Raw genomic sequence first — 23,449 nt, forward strand, 5'->3', positions numbered from 1 at the left:
AAGCCTGCTTTTACTGCTGTTGGTCTCTCGTCAAAGCGCTGTTCGTGAAAATGAAGGCGATGCCGAAATAACTAAATATTTATTTATCCAGATTTCTTGTAATTTATTGTTTTGTCTCATTAAGTTTGCAAACCAACATTTGACTCTGACTTTTATTCCAAACCAGGACTGGAAAATACTTTTACACTGTCAGTCATAGTCTTTCCTTTTCACTCAGACCTGTTTTTAAAATCAAATCTGGATTCTTATGCAACATTTTGAAGCGAGCTTCTATAAAGACTTGTAATCAGATATAAAAGTGCTCATCTAGTGTGACTGTGCAGCGACAGCAGCTCAACGATCATAAGATGCGGTTACTTCCCGCTTTGCTTATCTGATCGCCTCACATGTAGCGATCACCACGTCGTCAAAGGCAGCGCCGGCAGATTCCTGGCAAATATTTGACCTAGTCTACAACCTCAGAGGAACGCGGATGTATTTAATAAGCAGACGTGTCGCAACCCACATTTGTAAAAACATTCCTGAGATCAGAGAAAGTGTCACTCAAAAGATAAACTTATCCTTTAAGCCATTGCACCAAACAAAGGGTCACATATTTGACATCGCCGTAAAAACTCTCCACATCCTTTAATATACAAAGATAACAGACTGTACAGGTTAGCTCCAATTGCTGCTGTGAACTCTTATAAACGTATTAAGGCTCAACGGACTGAGATTCTTCACCACAGCTTCTATTACTATCGAATACAGGCAGCATGTACTTAGATGTCTGTGCAGTAGTAGAAGTAGTAGTTTTTGAAATGTTTGTAGATTGAAATGCAAAAACAACTAGAGTGTAATGACGTCAGGTGTTAAAATGAACAGTTGAACAGGTAAACCACAGAGTTAAACAAACATCCTGTGCGTGTGTGTGCACGTGTGTGTGTGTGTGTGTGTGAGAGAGAGAGAGAGGAAATCACTTCCTGGACACACGGAGGGTTAGAGGAGAGGCTGGAGACTCCCAGCATGCCGGTGGTGAAGTATCCCGTCAGCAGAAGCAGACCGACCTCCGACCCCCAACACCGAAGAAAACCAAAGACTCCCTCCTCCTGCTCAAAACACACACACAGAGAAACACTTTTTGTTACCTATATTATGACTTTTTATACTCTTGACTTTATATCAGTCACAACACCATAACTATATCACTGCTTGTCCAGTTAGGTAGTTCAATGTGAGAGAGCACAGTGGGAAACAGCAGCTTCACCACTAGAGGGCGGGCAGCTCCATCCGGACGAGGGTTCAACATCAGCTGCATCTGAACCCTACTGGACCGTCAAGAGACTGCTCAACGTTTCTGGAGCGACTCCAACCTGTTTGTTTGAGTTTCTAACAACCGACCGCCTGTGCTGCCGATAAGCACAGTGTGTTTGTTTAAATCCAGTTAACCGGCAAAGCTATTGTTGGAGGGCGGTTTGTTTTTTCCTTTGTCAAGAATACAAAACGAGATAAGCAGTAAACACACAGACGAGTAAACAGTCTGCTCTTCAAACCTAAAAGACAACATTCAGACAGTCACTGGTTATTTTGTTTTTCATAAATGTAACCAAAAGAGTGATCCAAAAATATAAGAATTAATGAAATTATCAGACAAAATAAAACATTTGTGTTCAATTATTTCCTTTCTAATTTAAAAGCCTGACCAGGAACGGGGGTTGCAATTCTTACTTCTTAAACATTTGTATCTGTATTTCACCTGCTAAGTCAATAAAAAGTAACGCTAAGGTGCTGTGTCAAATATTTTGTCCGTGAACTGGATTTACATTACAGACTAGTAATAGTTGTTTAAATGCTGTGCATGTGTTGTCAAATTGGTGAAAGATGTGCAACTTAATTTGCAATAAGTTGACCTCTCAGGGCCACCGTACAAGACTTTGAAATAGTGGATATACTCTGGTGCCCTGTAGGATGAAAATGAAGAATATTCAGAAGTTAAATTGAGCTTTAAAGAGAATCCCTGTGCTTCTACGTGATGAGTTGTTTCTTCGGTAACATTTGTGATCAAATGTCGCAGCAGTTTGTGTTTGAAACTCACCGTCTTTGTATCATTTGACCCTAAAAGGACATTTTTCTGTCGTCATCTAAAAATGTTTTTCCAGTTAAACAAGATTTTTTTTTTTAGCCCGAGGGTCACAAGGACGCTCGCAGGCCAAACCTCCGTGAGTTTGCGTCTTCCACGTCCTCCCAACATCTTTACAACAATAGGCGTGTTTGTGCGAGGAGGTGTTCTGAAAGATGATCTGTTATGATAGTTTCTTTCCGGCAGCAGATCACTCGAGCATTTGTTCCCCCCTCCCCCCTCCCTCGTCTTTATCCAGGTAGAGTTAGGACACCGCCCATTTACTGTAATAGTCCAGCATGTGACACTTCCTGTTCTCAGAAACCAACAAAAAAAACACCTCAATCTTCTGCTGTGATCTCGACAAGTTTCCTCTTGAGTTTATGAAATTAAATAACGTATCTTTCACCGTCTCCCTGCAGTTTTAACATCTCAACCCTTTTAAAATGCTGACTCAGTGTCAGGGTCGGAGAACCCTCCGACTTCCCCTCGCCAAGTCCTGACAGGACTCGGGGCAACACAGACCACACACCGTCAGATCGTCGCCATAACACGGCGCTGACTCACGTCTTGACGGGAGCGAAGCAGCCGACTCGCTGTCCCCGCTCCACCTTTGGTGATTTGGGCTGCTGGGAAGACGAGGACGGGACCTGCGAATTGGGACTCGTCACAATGACTGCAGGCATTTCTCAGAAGCCACAGCCTGTTTTACTGCGCGTGCGCTTCTGCACAGTATGTTCAGGGCTGTATTTTGTCCACTCGGCAAAAAACGGACAAACAATGCATGAAAGAAAAACCTAGTTTATTACAACTTGGCTCTTATTCTTAATGGATAACTCTGAACCCAGGAGAGGAAACTACATTAACACAAGCACTGTACCTCAAAATTATACTTGAGTATTTCCATTTCCTGCTACTGTATACTCTACTACACTGCAGGTCTGCTGAGACCCTCCGCTCATTTAAATCACGATTGAAGACCTTTCTGTTTGCTGCTGCCTTTAATTGAACCACATTCAATTAATATATTAATCAATTTCCTGCATTTCTGCATTTTACTACTGCATTTTATTTCTTACACTTATTAATTGCTGTTAAATCTCCTTTACTTTTGCCTTATGTTTTGATGCTTTCAATGGCTTTAAAAGGACTGCACAATATATCGCCATTTCCTCCGGGACCGAGTTCGTGCAAGGCGTACACTATAAAACGCAGATCGGCAGAGATCTTTTCCAGACGTGGTTTGTGTGCGAGTAATTGCAGAATTGCGGCAGTGTATGGTTGATTGCGCGCAGCGCAATGTCTCAGGGAGACACCGATTATTGTTTCAATGTATGTTTTAAATCTCCTTTACTTTTTACTACTGAATTTTATTTCTTACACTGTTTCTTTAATTGTTTTTAAATCTCCTTTTCTTTTGCCTTATGTTTTGATGCTTTTAATGGTTTTATGTGAAGCACTTTGAATTACCTTGTTGTTGAAATGTGCTATACAAATAAACTTGCCTTGCCTTGCCTTACATGTGAAATGTTGTCAATGTGCTGTTGGACCTGTAAATCGGTGGGATTAACTTAAAATACTCCAGTATGTTCACAGGCTAGATGCTAACTGTGCGTCTGCAGGTGGTGTACAGTTTTACGTCTTTTTCCACTGAAAACAGCTGCATGTGGAAACAAGGTTGGTGTGAGCGGTGAGGCCGAACAAGAAGAAAAGAAGAAACAGAGAGCTGAATGACCCGTTGAACGTTTCATGGAGCTGCAGAGTCGGGTGATGATTCCCTGTGGGTCGTTGATGTAAAATCGTTAATTAGTGCAGCTATAAGAGCTGATCTGAAATAAGTGAGTGCGTGATCACCTTGTGGGCGTCTTAGAAGAAGTTCTTGATGAGGGGCGTGACCAGCTTCACCCACAGCTTGACGTGGCGGTCCGGCCGCTCAAACGTAGAGCCGGACACCTCGTTGGACCGCTGGTACAGGATCTCCTGCTCCTGAGAGGCACACAGTTCAACACACAGGTGTGTAATCAGCACGGAGTCACACAGCCATCCGTCGTGCTTTCTGGCTGCGGTTAACTCACCTCCTGCAGCTGGCTCTGCAGCTCCTCGTTCACCGTAACGATGGCTATCTGGGCCTCCAGGTCACGGTGAACCGAGCGGTAACCGAAATTAGGGGAACCAATTAGAGTGAGGCAAGGCCGATCCTGCCCCTGGAGGTAATACCACAGACCTGTAGAAAGGGGGGGGGGGAAAGAGGAGTGAGCCAGCGAGGTGGGATTTCTGTAACGCCGAGACCACAACTAAGAGGAAGCACATGCAGAAATCCCCAGCGTCTATCCAAAACCTCAAAGTATGAGAGAGAGTGAGTGTGCATCCTTGGGACAAAATTACTGTACAAGCCATCTTCTCTCACGCTACATACCGCTGCGACCACAAGAAGAACGGTAGAGTAATGCGTTTTATTATTACCACCGAGCAGAACTACACTAGTCTGGATGCAGAGTCCTGGCTTAAGCCTCTTTTATGCACAGTTGCCGGTAAATTACTGGCACTGCTAGAGACGTTTCACACACACACGGCATGGCAATGCAGGAATAGACGGGGAAAGGGACAGTCCAGCTGATGACGCAACAATTATGGACGCTAACCATTATATCACCCGACAGAAGAAGAAGACGGGGCAAGGAGGAGGACAGCTTTTATTATTTTAAGGAACATTGTGGGCGAGGAGCAGTTGTTGTCCGGAGCTTATGCTCCTGTAATTTATCAAAGGTTTGAGAGACGAGACTAATCCCCCATGAAAGCACCGACGTACCAGCTTGACAGCATCTTTCATCAGACGGACTTAACACTTTACCTGCAACGTTTCCACTTTCACTCACAACACAGCCAAGCTCGCATCGTCCCTGAAATGCAACTCCTCCTACACTCTAAGGCCGTCTCAGATTCTCTTGAAAAACTTAAACTCATGTCAACAGCAACCACGACTGAAGAAGAAGAAGAAACATTCCTTCATTAGTCCCAGAGTGGGGAAATTATTCTCTGCATTTGACCCATCCCTGTACATATAGGGAGCAGGTGGCTGCCAATGACAGGCGCCCGGGGAGCAGTTAGGGGTGCAGTGTCTTGCTCAGGGACACGGTGCAGCCGAGGATCGAACCGGTGACCTTTCGGTTGGCGGACAACCCTCTCTACCCAGTAAGCCACGGTCGCCCCCAGACTGCAGCTTCTGTGTGATGAAACATCACTTCTGGTTGGTGAGGGCAAAACAAAAACACTGTCAAATATTCTGTTTCCTGCTTCTGAAATGTAAGAATTCACTGCTTTCTTTCTAACTGATACTACTGTATGTGTATGTATGATACTTCCTGCACATACAGATGACACATCGTCATGTGATCTGTATTTAATTGATCATAGACTATCACGAGATGCTTTAAAAGCACATCTCATGTGAGGACGTGACCACAATGTGAAACACAGCTTTAAATGTACGACGGAGCTAGTAAATCAAGACAAATCTAGAGATGTTTGTGTGCTTTTCTCTGTTTTATATGTCATTGTAAATTAAATATCTTTCGGTTTTCTGCTGTTGGTCTAACGAAACAAGCAATTTGAAGTCGTCACCGTGGATTCTGGGACGAACAGAAGAGAAGAATGTGGTCGTTGGCTGCGGCCCAAGTGGGAAACAGACAAGTGTGTGAGTGCGGCTGTTGTCTCATCTCACCTTTGGCGTGGAAGGTCCACTGTGATCTGTGGTACTCGTGCAGCTGAACTCTCTCCTGCTGGCCCAGCCGGCACACCTGGTTGTAAAACTGCCTGGCGATGTGGGTGTAAGCCGCCGGGATCGCGCCGGCGATGCCTTTGGCTCCGAAGAAGCCGTTGACCTCGGGGGAGGCGGTGAGGATGCGGTAGCGGGCTCCGGCCCCGAGCACCAGCCGCATGTACGCCCGCGTCAGGTTGAAGTAGCCCGACGTCAGGAACACAGTGGAGTCCGGACCGGCGTCTGTCAGCAGGCGCTGGAGTTTAATGACAGACGGGAAATGAAGAAAGACGGGAAATGAAGAAAGACGAGTTCATATTTCCTGTAACTGTGGAAAAATCAAACCTGTTTGGAAGCTATTAAAGTGCTAGTTAGGAGTGTTTTATTACTGCGGTTTACGTAAGCCTCATTAACGAGTACCTGCAGAAGAACCACATCACCACTCGTTAAACAAAAGCAACAAAAGATGAACAATGCATTGACATAAATCCAACTTGTTGCAACAAGTCCTCCCTTTGTGAAACTTGTTCCATGAAACATTGTTGATTCATGGAACCACAGAATGAGCCGTCGCATTGAATCGTTGTACCATCACTTTATTGTGTTCATTCCCACAATATGTGACTAATTAACCCAGAATACATGTTCAAATATGTATTCATGGTTTATCAGTAACATGGTTATCTATTAGTCATGTATTAATCTCATGGTCAAAACATCCCATAATGACAACAAAGAACCGCCGTCCAATTACATTTATGACTCGTGACTAAGGACAATGAACAAAAGGTCAACTTCCAAGCACTGAAGACACTAGCAGATAAAAACATGAATCATTTAACAGCAGGGCCAAAGTGTTTATATTAGTTTTAAATATCTTTTTTTGTGTATATTCTGGGGTTCAAGTGTCCCGATGTCAGGTGTGGAGCCTCACCTGTGTGACCTGCTCGTCCACCTGGATCCCCAGAGGCTTCATCTGGACCAGCGGGAACACCCAGGTGTCCCCCTCCCCCTCGTCCTCGTCCTCCGAGCCCTCAGACGCGTTGACCAGCTGCTGCCTCACGTGGGCCGTGTTCACCACCTCCATGATCCGCTTCCTCGCCGCCGCCGAGAAGTCCTGCCTGTTGCCTGGTTGACACGGAGACACAAAAACATGAGCGCGCAGGAGCGGGAGGCGGGTCAGACTGATCTCTGGGTCACAGTGATCGGGGGCCCGCGAGTGCGTTTGAGAGAATTTACGAGCATGAAGCAGAGAGGAGGATGTTGATGGGGAGGAAAGTACGACCTCGGCTAAAGAGCCGTTACTCTGGAACAATGCTCGTCTCCAATTGGCCGGCAAATTGCCATGACAATTGTATATCAGTTTAAAAAAAAAAAAGAAAATGGCCCACTCCATGTCGTCTTCCAGCAACACTGTGACATCACAACTCTATTCCTGTTCGTTACCACGGCGGTCCAGTCCTGCAGACATGATGTCATTCATCCCACAAACTAACATCCTGGCAGTCTGCGCTCCTGTTACGGACACACAGCACCAGTGCGTGTGTGTGTGTGTGTGTGTGTAGAGAAAATCCTGACATTTCCACATCCGGCTGCATGACTAGCCAACCGCAAGAGCTCTCATCATCTTTCTCTCACACACACACACACACACACACACACACACACACACACGCACAAAATCATCTAGTCGCCTGTCTAAGCTTTCAAGCTCCATTAGTGAAATCCATCGGCTCCTCCAGCAGAAGAACTGGGCCGCTGCCACCATAACCGAGCATGAAGTGTCAAACTGTGTCAAAACACGTTGGAGGGTAAACATGCGTCTGTGTACACACACACACACGCGTTTGGTGTCTACCATTGTACGGGTGCACCATGCCCTCCAGCATGGTGACCGAGTCGTCAGGCTGCAGCTGCAGGGAAACGTCTCCCACGGCTTCCACCAGGTCGGAGAAGAAGTCGGCGACCTCGCTGCAGTTGTCCAGCAGCACGTAGCGGTCCTGTCTGTTGGTGAAGTACGAGTCGCTCAGGTTGGCCCTGAACAATGACAGAGAGAGAGAGTGAGACCGGTTTTTGTGTTTTCTTACCACCGAGGAATTTCGTGACGAGTAAAAACGAAGTCCAAAGCATCTCCCAATGTCTTCAATGCAAAAACAATATGCACGGGATGAATCATCCGGCAGGGAGCAGAGAAGTTAACGCCGACACAGACGAAGAGGAGCCACGAAAGACGAACTGAGAATCATCAGAGTGTGTGACTCATAGACGAGCTGATCTTAAGTGGGATTTACATTCTGCTTTCATGCTTTTATTTGTTGTAAAGTTTCACTCTTACAAGAGGAACGGTTCCTGGATGAGGACTCTCTGTATCTCAGGGAAACATTCCCAACAGGACGGAAAAGTGTGAAAGTAAAGTATTTTTACACAAACAGATTGGAAAAGATGTGGTCAACACCGCTTACGTGTTTACTGTTCTACTCTCTATTATCAGAGACACAAAGTATTCTGTTTCCTTTCCCCTCCAGCCGTGGGTTCCGGTCAGTGCGAGCAGCGGGGGGCCAGGAACTCGAACAAACAAACTCGTACCGACACAAGCGCGGACATCCGGGAACCGACGTACCCGCTGATGATGAAGCTGTCGTCGAACAGGTAGACTTTGATGTGCTGCACTCCGATGGTCTCGTTGAAGCGCTGGGGGACCAGCAGCCGCAGCAGCCCCCTCAGGTCCGGAGTGTGGTACAGAGACACCCTCATCCGAGAGACGAAGCGCTGCAACAGCGGCAGCAGCATGGTCCTGGAGTTGGCCTGTCCTGCACGTAAAACACGGCCGAACATCAGGACGACGAGACAACAAGAGATCTCAAAGTGGAAAACGGACACGACCTCGTGAGCCGCGGGTGTAGTCCAGCAGTATGGAGACTTTCAGATCGGGAGCGTCGCTGTTCTCCTGAGAGCGTCGCAGAGCTTCTTCCATGCAGTCCACCTTAAAGACAAAGCAGAGGACCAAACGTCAACACATGCAGCAGAACCAGAGGCCTCGAGCAAGTGATCGGCCTTCAGCTAATCGGCATAAATTCCGAACATTTGTCGTCTGCAGCTTCTCAAACGTGAGGATTTACTGCTTTTCTTTGTTTCATACGATTGCAAATTGAATATCTTTTGAGTTTTGGACGTCGTGACATTGTCACAATTGTCTGTCATTTTGCAAACTCAACGATTCGTCAGGAAAATATGATATTATATTATAATAACCACGGCATTAGATGCAGCCATACCCGTTTTATTTTCTCTGAATTTGGGGAATTGGGCTTCAGCATCAAACTGCTCAGCTCGTTTCATTGCAGCAGAAAACTTCTCTCGAGGACATTTTACTGAGAAAAACATAGCAACAAAAACCGGTTCCTGTTTTCCTGTAGTCAGGTTTTCACTTCTCACTCCAAGTCACTGTTCTGCAAACCACAAACTGAGGTTTGTGTCCTTTTTGTTGTCAGCAGGTGCCATTTGTTGTTACTCCTGTGCTTTGACAGTCTTGGAGTTGGGTGTTATTATCTGTTAACCGAGCGTGGGAAAAGCATGACTAACTCCTCTGTGCACCAAGAGAAAATGGCTGCTCTTCAGAGGGCAGCACTGGTGGCGAGCAGAGGGTCTTTTTGTTCTTTACTTCAGCGGAATTGTGCATCTGGTGCCCAAACGCATTCGTTACACGTCGCTCCAGAGTGCCTGTTTGCGAGAGAGCTCTTTGGGGGGCGCATGCACCACCGACGCGTCCAGCTCGGCTCTGGAGAGAAATGTGTTTGTGAGTTGGAGCTGTAAGGAGCAGCATTTAAGTTACTCTGCAATGTCCAATCTGCTCAAACTCTCACCACACACCGTCCCAGAGGGAAAATGTTTGTTTCACTGTTGCATTGATACGATGTGATTCACTGCAGACAGGAAACCTTGACCCGGAGGACAGATGGAGGAAAGGTGGACATTTAACTATTATTTAAATGGAGTTTGATGGGACTGTATCACGTTTCATCTGGAAAGGAAAAAGCCGACGTTCTCGGGGAATACAACCTCAAGCAGCAGAGTGAAAATATATAGTTATATAAATGATTGTTTATACAGAGTACTCAAACAGCCCTCTAGGACAGAACTAAATGGTCAGGGGCTCCTCTGAAACCCCAGATGTAAACCATTAGCCACCGTTCCACATTCAGACGCACACTTTGTAGGATTTATTTTATATTGGCGAAGTTTTGTTTTAAATATACTTCTTATCAAGCTCTCTACAAGAATAGAAACTCCTCAGACTCCACAACAACCTGTTCCTCACATACGCAGTCGCAGTGCTCTCCACTTTCACAGGTGCGAGAGTCGGCATCGGTCGAGAAGCTTTTGTGCCGAGCCCGGGATGGAGATCCTTCACCACGCTCGTGTTTTGAGTTCAGGTCATTGTGTCCTATTAAAAAGCAAACCGGAGCTCGCCGAATAACACCGACTCACTGTTCCTTGACTCAACGTTTCTAGCAATCCATCGTCCTGTGAGGTGAGAGTTGGTTCAGATGCTTTTTACTGTAATTTAACATGTCTGACTTGTCCGTGTTCTGTGATTCACCCTCTCTGCTGCTCGAAACCAGTTACAAAAACAACAACAAATGAAAAACAGCTGAACGCGAGCCCAGACTGTGGTTTGTTCTGGTTTAATGTTGTTATGCTAGGCCTTCCAAGCATGAAAAACAGCAGGATATCACATGCCAACACTGCTCTCCTTATACCCATAAACCCGTGCATTTTAGAGACATTCCTTGTCGCGGGCCTGGAGTACATTTTCATTCTGTGGTTCTCCTGGAAGCGACTGACTCACATTTTCTGGCTTCTCCAACCACTTATTTGGCACACGCTTGTGTTTGGATGCCAGTGTTCTCACCTGCCCCAAAAGTAAGAGTCATTTAAAAATAAAACTGCTCTGACACACAAAAAAAAACTGCACTTTTCTCACCAGCTCCTGCTCCAGCTGACCTGTTCCTAGATACAACGAGGCCATCACCACTCGCCTCTTCGCCGTTTTGATCCGCGCCTGACGGGAAGAACAAAGAGAGAAACAAACAGCGATGGATGCGTGTGTGTGTGTGTGTGTGTGTGCGTTTGTGTGTGGGTGTGTGCGTTTGTGTGCGTGTGTGTGTGTGTGCGCGTTTGTGTGTGGGTGTGCGTTTGTGTGTGTGTGTGTGTGTGTGTGCGTTTGTGTGTGGGTGTGTGTGTGTGTGTGTATGGGTGTGTGTGTGTGTGTGTGTGTGGGTGTCAGGAATCTGGTCACAAATAACCGACACCAAGAGATAATAAAACATGCTGTCTAACCACATTTCACCAGAGTCATCAATCAGCAAATTTAAAAAAAATGAATGACATATTTTTGGCAGTTCTGTTTGTGTGGTTGTATGGAGGACGGGCAAATGGAAGTCTGAGGTAAGCAGAGGACTAACGATTCTAAAGAAGAGAAATAACGTCCTGGTTCCTCTGGATGACGCACTTATTGGGACAACTTCAACAGAAGGTAGTTCTGATTGTGAACGTGCAGGTCTGTGAATTATCAAGAGAAACCAGGACTTTGTGCAACAAACTATTATTAAGTTGATTATTTTCTTGATTCATCGTTTCTTCTATAACATGATAGAATGTAGGGAAAGAAGTGCGTCGCCATATTTAAAAGCCCAAAGCTGGAACGCTGTGAGGTTTTGTATTTTCTGTTGAAATTGACTTAAACTCTAAATGAACAATCAAAAAAAAAAGTTGCCGATTACTTTCCCATAAATCTGATTTAGTTTCTAAAAAGACACCACAAACTAAATTCCATGCCCAAATCTCAGCTTGAGAACACAAAAGGGTTCGTGAAAAGGTATAATCTTTTGTAATTAGGGTGAACTGGACCTTTAAGGGATTCAACTGTCATGTTTTCCATGAATGTGTTTTTTTACCCGATGGCACAAAATCATAAAGGCGTTGCTGCTTGAAAAAATATCAATGAAAAATGCCATTTCATCCTGTTCTTTGTGCCATTTCCTTCTTATTTGAATCAGGGCACTACAAATGTTGTGGCTGGCTCTGCAAACAAAAGTGTCAGATAGACTATAACAACAAACAAGGAAGTGTGTGTGAGTGTGTGTGTGTGTGAGAGCGCGTGTGAGAAAGAATGTGACAGAAAAATGCCGTCAAGCTGCTGTGTGGAGGGATTCACTACCAACAGAGTAAAGAACTACAAACTGAAGCCAAGATCCTGACTCTCAGTATATCGAACGTTACGCAACAAGCATTTTGTCCAAATGTCAGTTTTAGATCCCGTCTACACAGATATTTTGTTCACTAAAACGGATATTTTTGAAAACGTCTCCTGAGGTGTAGATTTTCAGAAACTGGGCTTAACTTTTATCCGGGGCGTTTGGGAAAACAATGACGTCATTTTCCCAATTCGCCCATTTCCCCACATTCAGAGTCTTCCTTGGCACGATACTTTTCCTAAAAGGCCGCCGAGATGTCTAAATATTTTACTCCCAATCTATTTTTTTGGGCTTTCATCACCTTATGACGTGACGCTAAGTAGCAAATCCACTTCCTCTTCGCCACAGCATCAAATATCAACTTTGTCAAAATAAATAAATAACTTGCTCTTCCTTCACTGTCGTTTACCGTTTGTTAACACTGCCAAAGGACGTTCAGCTCATGGAACATGCTCACAATCTTCTTCTCTGGTATTTGACGCAAAGGTGACGTCGTCTTCATCGGCGACTGTTTGGAGACGTTTATGAGGGAAGCTGCTGTAGATTCCTGTTTCTTTGTTCCCGGAGCGGCTAAATAGGCTAAAGTTAAGAGGAAACATAAAAGGGTTCCAATGTGGTGACACACAGCAGGTGTGGGACCACGTAAGGAAATAAAAAATAACGATCCAGTTTGTAACTCCGGAGGGTTTTAATTCAAAATGTAAATTATTTAAAAAACTATATGTGGTCGGCCATTTCTTGAGTAAAGTCCTCTGGCTTTTACATTTATCTATATAAAGCACAGATCAGCTGCTCCGTCGTTATGAAGCGCACGAAAGAGCTGAACAATTAACTCCTGGCTGCTGCAGCGTGCTTCTCTGCCAACTCAAAGAAATGCTTCCTCCTCGACCACCTCAGGCACTTTCTCAGGCCTCGTGCGTTACTTCACGATACATGACGACATGGAACATATCTCCAAAGTCAATATCTGCAGGTGTCGGCCGTCCTTTTTTGGAGTTCTAATCATTCCTTTGCAGTAAAATGTTTATTTACGCGGCGACACAGACCTTCATTGTCTGGTAGAACTGGTCGGGTGAGGTGAGGATGTGGATGCTGGTGCCTGGCACGCGGAAGGCGGGTACGTGCTCTGCCATCCATTGGAAGTGTCCGCAGAGGCCGTCTGTGCCCTGAGCCCCGGCGGGCCTGGAGACATGTCGGGGGGCCGGGTAGTCTTCAGCCAGCAGGGGGGCCAGCAGCAGCACCGAGGACCTGCAGGAAACAAACGTTTGTGTGTCGGTTCCGCCATAAATCTGCATTTTCAGTCCATAACAAGACATTAGAACAATTGTCGTGATGGCTTTAGTTATTTGGGTTAGGGGTTACAAACTGTAATCAAAAACAAACAGTTTGAGATAAGTGGAGAGTTTTGTCTTGTATTATGCTTCTCTGGAGCTTTCGATCATAATCACACATGATGATGAGTCGTTTACAAGGCAAGGCAAGTCAAGTTTATTTGTATAGCACATTTCAACAACAAGGTAATTCAAAGTGCTTCACATAAAACCATTAAAAGCATCAAAACATAAGGCAAAAGAAAAGGAGATTTAAAAACAATTAAGAACATTCATTAAAACATTAAAAAAACAGTACAAGAAATAAAATGCAGTAGTAAAATGCAGAAATGCAGGAAATTGATTAATATATGAATTGAATGTGGTTCAATTAAAGGCAGCAGCAAACAGAAAGGTCTTCAATCTTGATTTAAATGAGCTGAGGGTCTCAGCAGACCTGCAGCTTTCTGGGACTTTGTTCCAGATATGTGGAGCAGAAAAACTGAACGCTGCTTCTCCATGTTTAGTTCTGACTCTGGGAACAGAAAGTAGACCGGTCCCAGACGACCTGAGGTTATATATATATATATGAACTTTGATTGCTTTACACGCAAGTTTCCACGTACCATTTCATGACGGATGTACTGGAATGAGTAGGAGTATCAACATGCTGGTTTTGAGTTCAGCCATAGTATCTGTCAAGTTCATGCCCTTTTATATCAGTGTGGAAATCCAGCTGAAAGTGTGGGTTGATTGAAAAACGTCCAAAAATAAACGCATTGATGAGAAACGGCAGACCTCGTCAGTGGAAAATGAGACGTTTGCGTGAGGAGACGATGTCAGACGAAACGGGTCAGTTGTGTCATTTATCAGAAGAAAACAATAGTTTTCTGGGTATCGTCTTCTTTTTTTTTGTGCTGACGTCCACGGACTCTCAAGTGCCAGATGTCCCCGCCAGCACTTGAACGCACCACAATACCTCTGTGCTTGAAAAGGATCCGATATCATATTTGCCAACCTGTGGGAAACCCGGTGACAAAGGTGTCTAAGTGAACCAGATCCGGACACATGACAGGACCGGTAGCTCTGCAGTCTGACAAACGTTAGTTAGTATTTTTAGGCACATTCAAACTAGGGCTGTTTTAATCTGTGAGCACAAAGATCCAGGAGAAGATTGAACAGCGTGTCTGGATTTCCTTCTTCGGTGTCCTATAATTCACCCCAACACCACATCTCCGCCTTACAATCTCACCATCTGGTCTGACAATGGAGCCACATTACATGAAGACAGGGTGGAGTTTCATTCTCAGACATGACCGTGAACCTCAGATGCTGATTGTCAGAAGTCTACTGAAGTCCTTCATATTCATTACGACTGGCAGACACACACACAGGTTTTGGATTAAACCCACAAAATAAAAACGTCTTCAAGAAGTCGGAGGAAACAAAACACATCTAAAAACTAAAAGAAACACAGCTCGGGGCTTCTTTCCAAAGCCACTTCGCTGAGTTCGAACACAGAGCGGGGATTTCCCCGTTGTTTGGGATTAAAGTCCCATCATTCATTCAGACACACACACGCACACACACACAAAACAACTGTAGCACGTCAGAGGTCGTCCTCGTGTCCATGCAGCCTTTTCTTTTTACAGCGGTGAAAATTGCAAACGTTATCTGAAAGGAGCACATTGAGCTCGGTGATGGGGTCATGTAACGTAACGTAACGGATCGCCCAGCTGACCCCAAGGCTTTCACAGTTTACTGTAAGTGGTAAAAGATAAGGAGAGTGTGACAGCAGATAAGACACACTTTGAAATGAGGTTTTTGTATTTATGCATTTCAGGACTGAGCAGAACATAAAATCAACTATTACCTCAGTCAAACTATACAGCGAAATAAAAGCCTCCATGAAACTAATCCTTAAGAAGGGTGGAGTTTCTGCACACACACATTATCAACACACCGTCTCCTCAATCAAGGTGTAGCGCACTTAGAAGAACAGCGATTTCATGAAACTGAGATGAAGTTAACTCTTTCACTTTAATGAGATTAGTCGCTAAATCAATAATGCTAGACGTTTGCGCGTTACTGCAATGAATAGAGGAGCTGTTCACTTTAATATGCGACTGCACAACATCCCTCTTGATTTGAAGCATGCGACAGGAAACAATGATGTCCGTCTGTCGTCCCCATAATTACAAAAATTCCCCGAAAATCTCTTTGCGTCCTTCAATCGATTTAACCCCCATTTGTGTCAACAGATCAAAGTCTTTTTAATATCGTGATGAAACTCCGTATTCCGAGCATGTATTCTCAATGGCAAAAAACAAAAAGAAAAGTACGTTACACCGGACCTAAATCCAAAACCATGAGCATTAAACTGCTGCTACAACAGCTCCGTCTCGCCTGGGAAGACTTTGGGAAGAGTGTTTGTGAGGTCAACCACCGGCGGTGGGCGATAAAAGCCGAGCTCTCCAGTTGGGTCGAGGTCAAAACTCTCCTGCAAAACAAACTAAAATAAATAATTATAATGCAAATAGCTTCTTTACGGACCTGGCTTCGTACACGAGGGAATTGTCACGTTGAAACAGGAAAGGGCTGTCCCCAAAACTGTTGCCACAAGTTGGAAGAATCCTTAATAAGAGTGGAGTTCCTGTACACTCAGTATCAACATGCGGTGTCTGCGGATGCCATTTAGTGTGGCGCACTTCACTACTGTACTGATAACTTCACACTATTTCAGACAGTTAAATGATGGAGGGAATGCTGCAGGATTATAGTACGAGATAAAGACAATAAAGATATGTAGATGACGGATTATTATAGTGAGGCTCCAAACGACCTCCATGCCCAAACTTCCTTTTCGGTAACAGAGACACAAACAAGGAAACTGCAGCTCACACTAATTAACTGACATTGTGGAAATATGTCCACCCAAGGAAATGTCACAACAGGTGTGACATAACGAAATGATTGACAGCTGGATACCATTCAGCTGAGTCTGTTTCCTGGTGGTTTTTACATGCTGGCACACTTGAATGGAAAGCGAGATGCTACTGAACAATCGAAAGCTCGCTGACGGGGAAACCGCACCGAACACCACCCAACAGGCAAAACTGCAAAATGCGGTTCGATCGGCTGAAGGACATTCACACCAGGCGCTGCGAGAATAAGGCAAGTAGAACCATTGATGCCTAAGAGAGTACAATTGATTGAACGTCATCATTGAACTTGATGTCCATCTGCTCAGACATGTCGAAGTGTCTGCTGTGATCTCGTTCCACCCAGTCTGTCCATTTGAACAGAGTCCGTTCTGACTAATAATAATAACAACGCAGCAGGTGCGTTTTGCAAATGAGCGATATCACCTGTGTGAACATCGGCTGGAAAGTGTCACGTGATGCCGAGGCGGTCAGAGAGGTAATTAAGTACATTTACTTAAGTACTGTACTTGTACTCCATTATGAGCTGCTTTCTATTTCACTACATCTCAGAGGGATGTGCTGCTACTTTACAAATGAAGATTCTTGCATACAAAAAGTGAATTTAATTGAAAGTTTGATTTGACAACTTCAGTAAATAGTTACTTTGCAGATTTTCATTAATAACAATTATACACGATAATATAAAACAATATAGTAATATATATGACTTTGAAATGGACCAGTCTGCATGATGAGTACTTCTACTTTTGGTACTTTAAGTATATTTTGATGCCAAATACTTCTGTACAACTTTGAGTGCAGTACTTATACTGAGTATTACTACTTATACTTGAGTAAAAGATCGCAGTACTTCTTCCACCGGTGCAGATTTCAGCTGTGGTAGAATGACAAAGTTACAGAAAACAGAACAGCATGTACGAACCTCAACCTTCAGTTGTGGAAACACATACTTTCCCTGAAGGTTGCCTTCTGCTTGGAGGCTCATTACCGAGTGGAAATTTGCTAAATCTGACTTTAAACTAGTATATGTTTCACCCTAAATAAGCTAGATAACTTAACAGATCAAAATAGAGCATCACAAGTCAGAGAACTGACGCATTAGCAGTAACAACATTAGCAAAGCATCTCTTGTCTCTTCACGATCGGGTGAAAAACCTCGTGTTTATCCTCGTGTCTGTGTCTCCGTGGGTGGGCCGTGTCTCTTACCCTCCTCGTCTATCCCGTGCGCGGAAAATCCGGTCAGATATTCGGGTGAAAACCCCGGTGATGGCCGGTGAGTACACGGAGTAAACCAGCCTCCTCCAGGTCATGGGAGCCGCCATTGTTGCAGCAGAGAGACTTTGAATAAACTTTATTGACACCAAATTAACAGACACGGATGAGCACCAAGCATCGTGTTATTTATTATGGTTTATTATGGTTTACAACAACAAGTAAAGTGAAGTCAACCCCAGAAAATAATAAAAGTTGTTATTTATGTCTGTTTGTAGTTTTTGTGACGGTTAAAATGAATTTATATGCCCTCTAGTGGTCAACCTGTGAACTACATTTAAACTTCAGTGAAATGTTTTGATCCTCAACTTTAGCCTGAAGTTAACCTAAAAATATGAATATGATTCTGGTTATAATCATAACCATTACAATCATGATAATAATAAGTATTATTATTGTTCTTCATTTTATCATAATTTCGATACTGATTATCTGTATTCATATTGTTATTGTTCTTATTTTCATCATTATTATTTTATTTTTTATATATTATGAAGTGTGTTTTTTCTTTGTCTTTTATTATAACGGTTGTGTATATGGGAAAGAAGCGATGCCCTACCATGCTTTCAAAATGATGCTTCACAGGGAAAAACATTTGAGAAAGCTCTGATTTATGCGTTCATTGCTTCCAATGCATTTATGATAACACCACTTGATCTTTGTCATTCATATTACCTTTTAAAGGTGTGACCTCAAGCTGTCAACCCAGGTTTGTGGTCATGCAGTACAGAGTCCGGAGGTGTTTTTCCAAGAACCAGTCCTCCTTATAGCATACAATGGCTTTAAGCCCAGTCGATGCTCATTATGACACTGCCATTAAATATGTGCAGGCTAGTTATAGGAGTTAGCAGCATGGGGTGAGCATAAATTGCTGTGATTAATGGTGTTATTATAGTTTTAAAGTTGTTTATTGATGCCCACATACAGAAAGTGAGCAACATAGTCATTATCTTTGTTTACTTAGAAACGTAATGAGTAAAAATTGAAATTAAGAGGTACTTATGCCTCGCTTGAGTATTCCTATTATCTTACTTCCACCTACTACATTTCAGAGGGAAATATTGTACTTTGTACTGAAAAACATGTACTCTGTTTGACAGCTAAAGTAAAAAAACAACATTTTGTGAGCATATAAAAGGTATTTGTTGTGTACAGTTTATTACTACCACAATAGCCACTTAATAATATCTCACCGGACCAGATATAGCAATACTGCTTACACATAAATGTTCCAGTAACAATAATCAAACAATACAATAGATGACAATGTAACACATTCTGTACAATGAGTACATTTACTTTTGATACCTTCAGTGCCTTTTCAGATAATACCTTCATATTTTTAACTAAGTACGTTTTTTTTGCCAGTAATAGAGTATTTCAGGTCAGCAGTATAGCCGGTTGTTGCTCAAGAGCACTGACAGTAAGTCAGTTGCTTCCTGATACAACACGAGAGCCTGAGGGACAGCATTTAAACGCTAACCGGCTTGTAGCTCACATGAATGTTAAGCATAGGTTAGGTTGTGAACAAAGAAACATGAAAGGATTTTACGTCTCCCTGGTGTTAAGGTAAGCTCTATTTATTGATCCTCACTGGGAGAAATTATCACGTTACAGCAGCACAAAAGGAAATTAATTGACTATTTAAAATTAATAAAATAATTTAATCAAGAATATGACATCTAAAAGTACAAGAACGAATACATGATTGAGCAAATACTTGCAGTGGTGGAAAAGTACAATTTTGATATTTAACTTTTTACTCCATCATTTGACATACAAATCATATGATCGCTTTCATAATTTGATGCATTGTTTTAGATTATACCAAACAGTATATCAAGCAATATAGCAGCAGCCTAGTATAACAGCATAGTAGTATAATAGTGTCTCGTTTTGTCGTTACTATATAGTTTATGTGGAGTTATTCATGTTGCCCGACATTTAGACTGCCAGTAAAGTCTGTAACATAACAATGAAACCTAGTTCTTAACTTGTTCACCTCGTGCAGGAGGGAACCCATCAGTACCAGGAAACTGCCCGGCAAAAAGGTCACGCTGATAATTTATTGGCAATCTGCCAAGAACGAGCGCGGGCACGTTCATGTGTTCTCTGCGTGCACGAGCGTGATTCCTGGAAGAGAGTCCGAGCACCAGGAGGCGGAGCCTTACCACTCGCACAGGCTTTATTCCGAAACAACCTCCAGTAACCTTTACGCACACGGTCTCGCCTTCAGATATCACCGGCACCACATTCCTCCGCTTAGGAAAGGAACCCACACTTCTTTTTGGATAGTTTTTTTTTTTTTTTGGATTTTAATGCCTGAGTTAATAATTAATTTAGCACTACTCTCGGGTAGTTTGCATATCTTTTCTTTTGGCGAAGAGCGGCTGCGGTGCGGGGCTGAACATAAACGCAAGGTAAGTTAAAAAAAAAGAAAAAATAGACTGGAAAGACATCCTCGTTGTGCATCATTCAAGCAGACACAATGACAGAAAAGACACGGGTTATAATGCGGGTTTTAAGCACAGCTGCGGTTATTGGCTGCTTGGGGCTCCTGGTGCAGTGCAGCCGAGGAGCATGGAATTATAATTGTTGGGGTTGTTTCGCAATATTGTGAGAAATAGACCGATTTCCATACCAGCGGGCTCTGGAGCGGTTCTGAACCGTTATGGCGCCTCCTGTTTCCCTCAGTCCCGCACTATCCGGTGCAGCCGTCTTCAATTCTCAGAGCAAACCGGACCGGACGGGACACTTCTTTTTCTTTTTTAGTCACAGTGAAACCGGAGAATGGGGGCCTCTGTGGCGCGGCCGAGCAGGGAATAAAGAGTTAATTAGTGAAAAGTGGGGGTGAATAAAGCGCGCCGGACTCTTTCACAGTGACCCCGTTTCTGAAATCCCTTGTTGCGGTACGCCCGATCGAAGACAATTGAAAGCAATCAGGATCCAGTTGCTGTCTGGCTGCACGGTGCAGCAGCAGCAGCAGGCTCAGCGCGAGTAAGCGAGGATTCATTTAAACTAAATATAACCTGCCTGCCCAGTCTCGCCTCATGCATTTTGTCAGAATGGTCTTAACTGCATTTCATGAGGCTAAACTGAGAGCTCTAGTGTGGCACAGTGGTCGTTTATTTATGTCCGCGCTGCATGAATGGAGTTTCAGAGGAGACTGCAGCCTGGATGTGTGCATCAGTCTTCATTTAGGTGGATCATCTGTGCTCTCTGTCTCCAGCTGTGTTTAGGTGCTCTCTCCCAGCCCCTCTCTGGATGCATCAGACTCCTCTGCCCCGGGGCCCTGGACCCGGTGTGTGACCCAGCCACCCTCACCCCACTCCCTCTCTCTTTCCTCTCCCTCCGCCCCAAACTCCTTTCTATCTGTCTGCTTCGGCGCTCCTGTTCTGGGCCCCCTGCCTCTCGACCAGCGGGCAGAGGCAGGGGGCCATGGCGCCATGGTAGCCTTCAGTGGACGCAACCCCCTCGCCATGAGCGGCGTGACCCCTCCGGAGGGCAGGGTTCAGGGGTCAAACTCTACCCTGCATCACTACAAGCCCTTCAGCTCGCATGCACACTACCAGCAGGTCAGTCACACCTTTAGAGAAACATCTTTTTGCATGATTGAAGCCTAAAAATGGGTGATGACACATAATAATTGCCGTTTCCCCCCCCCCCCCCCCCCCCCCCCCCCCCCCACTCATTTCAGGTGATGCGTGCATTGCGTAAGCTGCAGGAGAGTGGGTTTTACTGGGGGGCTGTGGGGGGCCGGGAAGCCAGCGCCCTGCTGCGCTCTGAACCGCCCGGCACCTTTCTGATCCGTGACTCCTCGGACCACCACCACTTCTTCACCCTCTCCGTCCAGACGGCCCGAGGGACCAAGAACCTGCGCATCCACAGCGAGGGAGGCGGCTTCTTCTTGCAGCCGGACCCCCAAAACACCCAAGAGCCCCGGCAGTTTGATTGCGTGCTGAAGCTCATAGCGCACTACATGGGGAAAGGGCCGGATGCTGGAAGGGGCAGAGATGGGGCGTGTGGGGGTAACTCAAGAGAGGCGGAGAAGACGGGGTGCAGCGTGTATCTGATCCACACCAGCGGAGAGAAGATTCCCTTGGAACTGCGGCGGCCCCTCTCAAGTTCTCTCTCCTCCCTGCAGCACATGTGCAGGAGGACCCTGAACAATCTTGGGGGGTCGGAGCGAGCGGCGGAGGAGCTCCCGCACACACTTAGAGACTTCTTGGAGGAGTACGACGCTCCTATATGACTGACGGGAACTGCAGAAGTTCCACCACGTGGACCAGGAGGCCCGGAGGACGGCACAGACCAGGTCTCGGCGCAATACGTGAATAGGGGCGCCGTCAGATGCGAACCAGAGTTAGCCTCAGATAGCCAACGTGAGGTCAGTTTCTCATCGTGTCCCAAATCTGCTTCAACGCTGGCGGACACCATCTACCTCCAGTCTCCTGGGGGGTCCGGGGGGCCAGGAGTGTGATTTAGGTAACCCCACGATTACCTCGTCCGTCCTGCCTTTTGCAAAAAAAAAAAAAAAAAAAAAACACTGACCACTAGTGTGAGTGGCAAGTAAAGCCAGAGGTCAAAGGTCAATGTTTCCCCTGACTGACTCAGACGCAGAGCAGAGCCTCGTAGAAGACTAACCCGATTGGTCGATATTAACGACGACAGCGACGCCGTGATCGATGCACCACCAGTGATCCCCGTGGGTTTTATTGTGCTTAAGAAGAAACCCGCTCCTCTCTCAGCCTGACATTTACAACGCTTTGGATCAGCGGACTGAAAGAAGGACCACAAAGAACAGGAAGGTTCAGAGGGGGTGAATGAAGGACGAGAAAAGGCTAAGTCCAAATGGGGGGGGGGGGGGGGCAAAGCAGAGAACATACAGTATTTATTTGGCTGAGTGTGTGTGTGTGTGTGTTTGTATGTGTTGTGGTAGCGCACACATTTCCATTGCTGCTTCCCGCAAATGTTGCCTCATAGAGGAGGGGGGGGGGGGTGCTCATGCGCGCCAGCTCCACACACACACACAGGTACAGCCCAGCATGTAGGTTTTTTTTTTTTTTTGGAAGCGTGGGAACAAGAGAGGGAAAAAAAAAACATTACAAAGCATCTTCTCCTGTTTGTTTCCTGGTTCTCCTTCATTACCCTTTTCCCTGCAACCCTTTGAGTTGCATGTGCGCCTTGACAGTGACAGAAAGCAGACCGCTGTTGCCGAGACAAAAGCTTGTTACTGACACAAAAGCCTCGGCACAAAGCCAAACAAAACAGAGGAACTTATTTTTATCCAGACTGGCTGGGGGAAAAAAATGTCGCTGTTAAAGCTCCTTGGGGAGCGACGACGGTGATGATGATCCATAAGATTTGAGGAGTGTGGGGGGGGGGGTTGAACGAAGGAGAAAGAAGAGCGGGAAATGGGATTAGGAAAGGGAAATTGAAGAGGACAGAGAACTGGGGAGGGGGCTTGGGGAAGGGGGAGGAGACATACTGGTATACAGCTAAACATTGATGTGATTGATGTCCCCGACTTGGAGGAAATGATGGAGCTCAACAGGACGCCGCTCCTTTAAATGCAAAGCCACGTTTGCCAAGATGTGCAAAAAAAAAAAAAAAGAAGTTTTGGCTGAGTCTTAATTCTGTCTTTCAGACCCTCTCACATGATTTATTCTTTAACATTATCATCTCCAACGTATTTCTTTTTGTGCTCATGAAGGAGAGAATGAACTGTGTTATGTGGACGTTTTTTAACCCCATGTAACTTTAGAAAGGTTTCTCATCCCCCGTCTCACCTTCCACCGTTACCTCTGGAA

General features: G+C 44.9%; 2 protein-coding genes across 4 annotated transcripts; one reads left to right on the forward strand and one right to left on the reverse strand.

Annotated features, from left to right (window-relative positions):
* Positions 1-950: 950 nt before the first annotated feature.
* pgs1 (phosphatidylglycerophosphate synthase 1) lies at positions 951-20,445 on the reverse strand (the record flags this gene model as incomplete). 2 transcript variants are annotated; one of them, XM_079292775.1, is made up of 11 exons in its annotated part: positions 951-1,088; positions 3,953-4,084; positions 4,174-4,322; positions 5,820-6,111; positions 6,790-6,983; positions 7,714-7,892; positions 8,476-8,665; positions 8,739-8,838; positions 10,840-10,917; positions 13,159-13,360; positions 20,281-20,445. In XM_079292775.1, the coding sequence occupies 9 exons, from the start codon at positions 13,243-13,245 to the stop codon at positions 3,965-3,967; spliced, it is 1,389 nt and encodes a 462-aa protein (XP_079148901.1). In that variant the 3' UTR covers positions 951-1,088; positions 3,953-3,964. The 2 variants fall into 2 exon arrangements, with proteins under 2 accessions (XP_079148901.1, XP_079148900.1); XM_079292774.1 differs by lacking the exon at positions 20,281-20,445 and adding an exon at positions 17,574-17,689.
* On the forward strand, positions 19,887-22,475 carry socs3b (suppressor of cytokine signaling 3b). Of its 2 annotated transcripts, none has more exons than XM_079292780.1 (3): positions 19,887-20,059; positions 20,869-21,214; positions 21,337-22,475. In XM_079292780.1, exons 2-3 carry the CDS (start codon positions 21,086-21,088, stop codon positions 21,889-21,891), a joined length of 684 nt encoding a protein of 227 aa, XP_079148906.1. In that variant the 5' UTR covers positions 19,887-20,059; positions 20,869-21,085; the 3' UTR covers positions 21,892-22,475. The 2 variants fall into 2 exon arrangements, with proteins under 2 accessions (XP_079148906.1, XP_079148907.1); XM_079292781.1 differs by lacking the exon at positions 19,887-20,059 and adding an exon at positions 20,615-20,636.
* The last annotated feature ends 974 nt before the right edge of the window (positions 22,476-23,449 follow it).

Source organism: Melanostigma gelatinosum, assembly GCF_949748355.1.
Source record: "Melanostigma gelatinosum genome assembly, chromosome: 21".
Classification (NCBI taxonomy): domain Eukaryota; kingdom Metazoa; phylum Chordata; class Actinopteri; order Perciformes; family Zoarcidae; genus Melanostigma; species Melanostigma gelatinosum.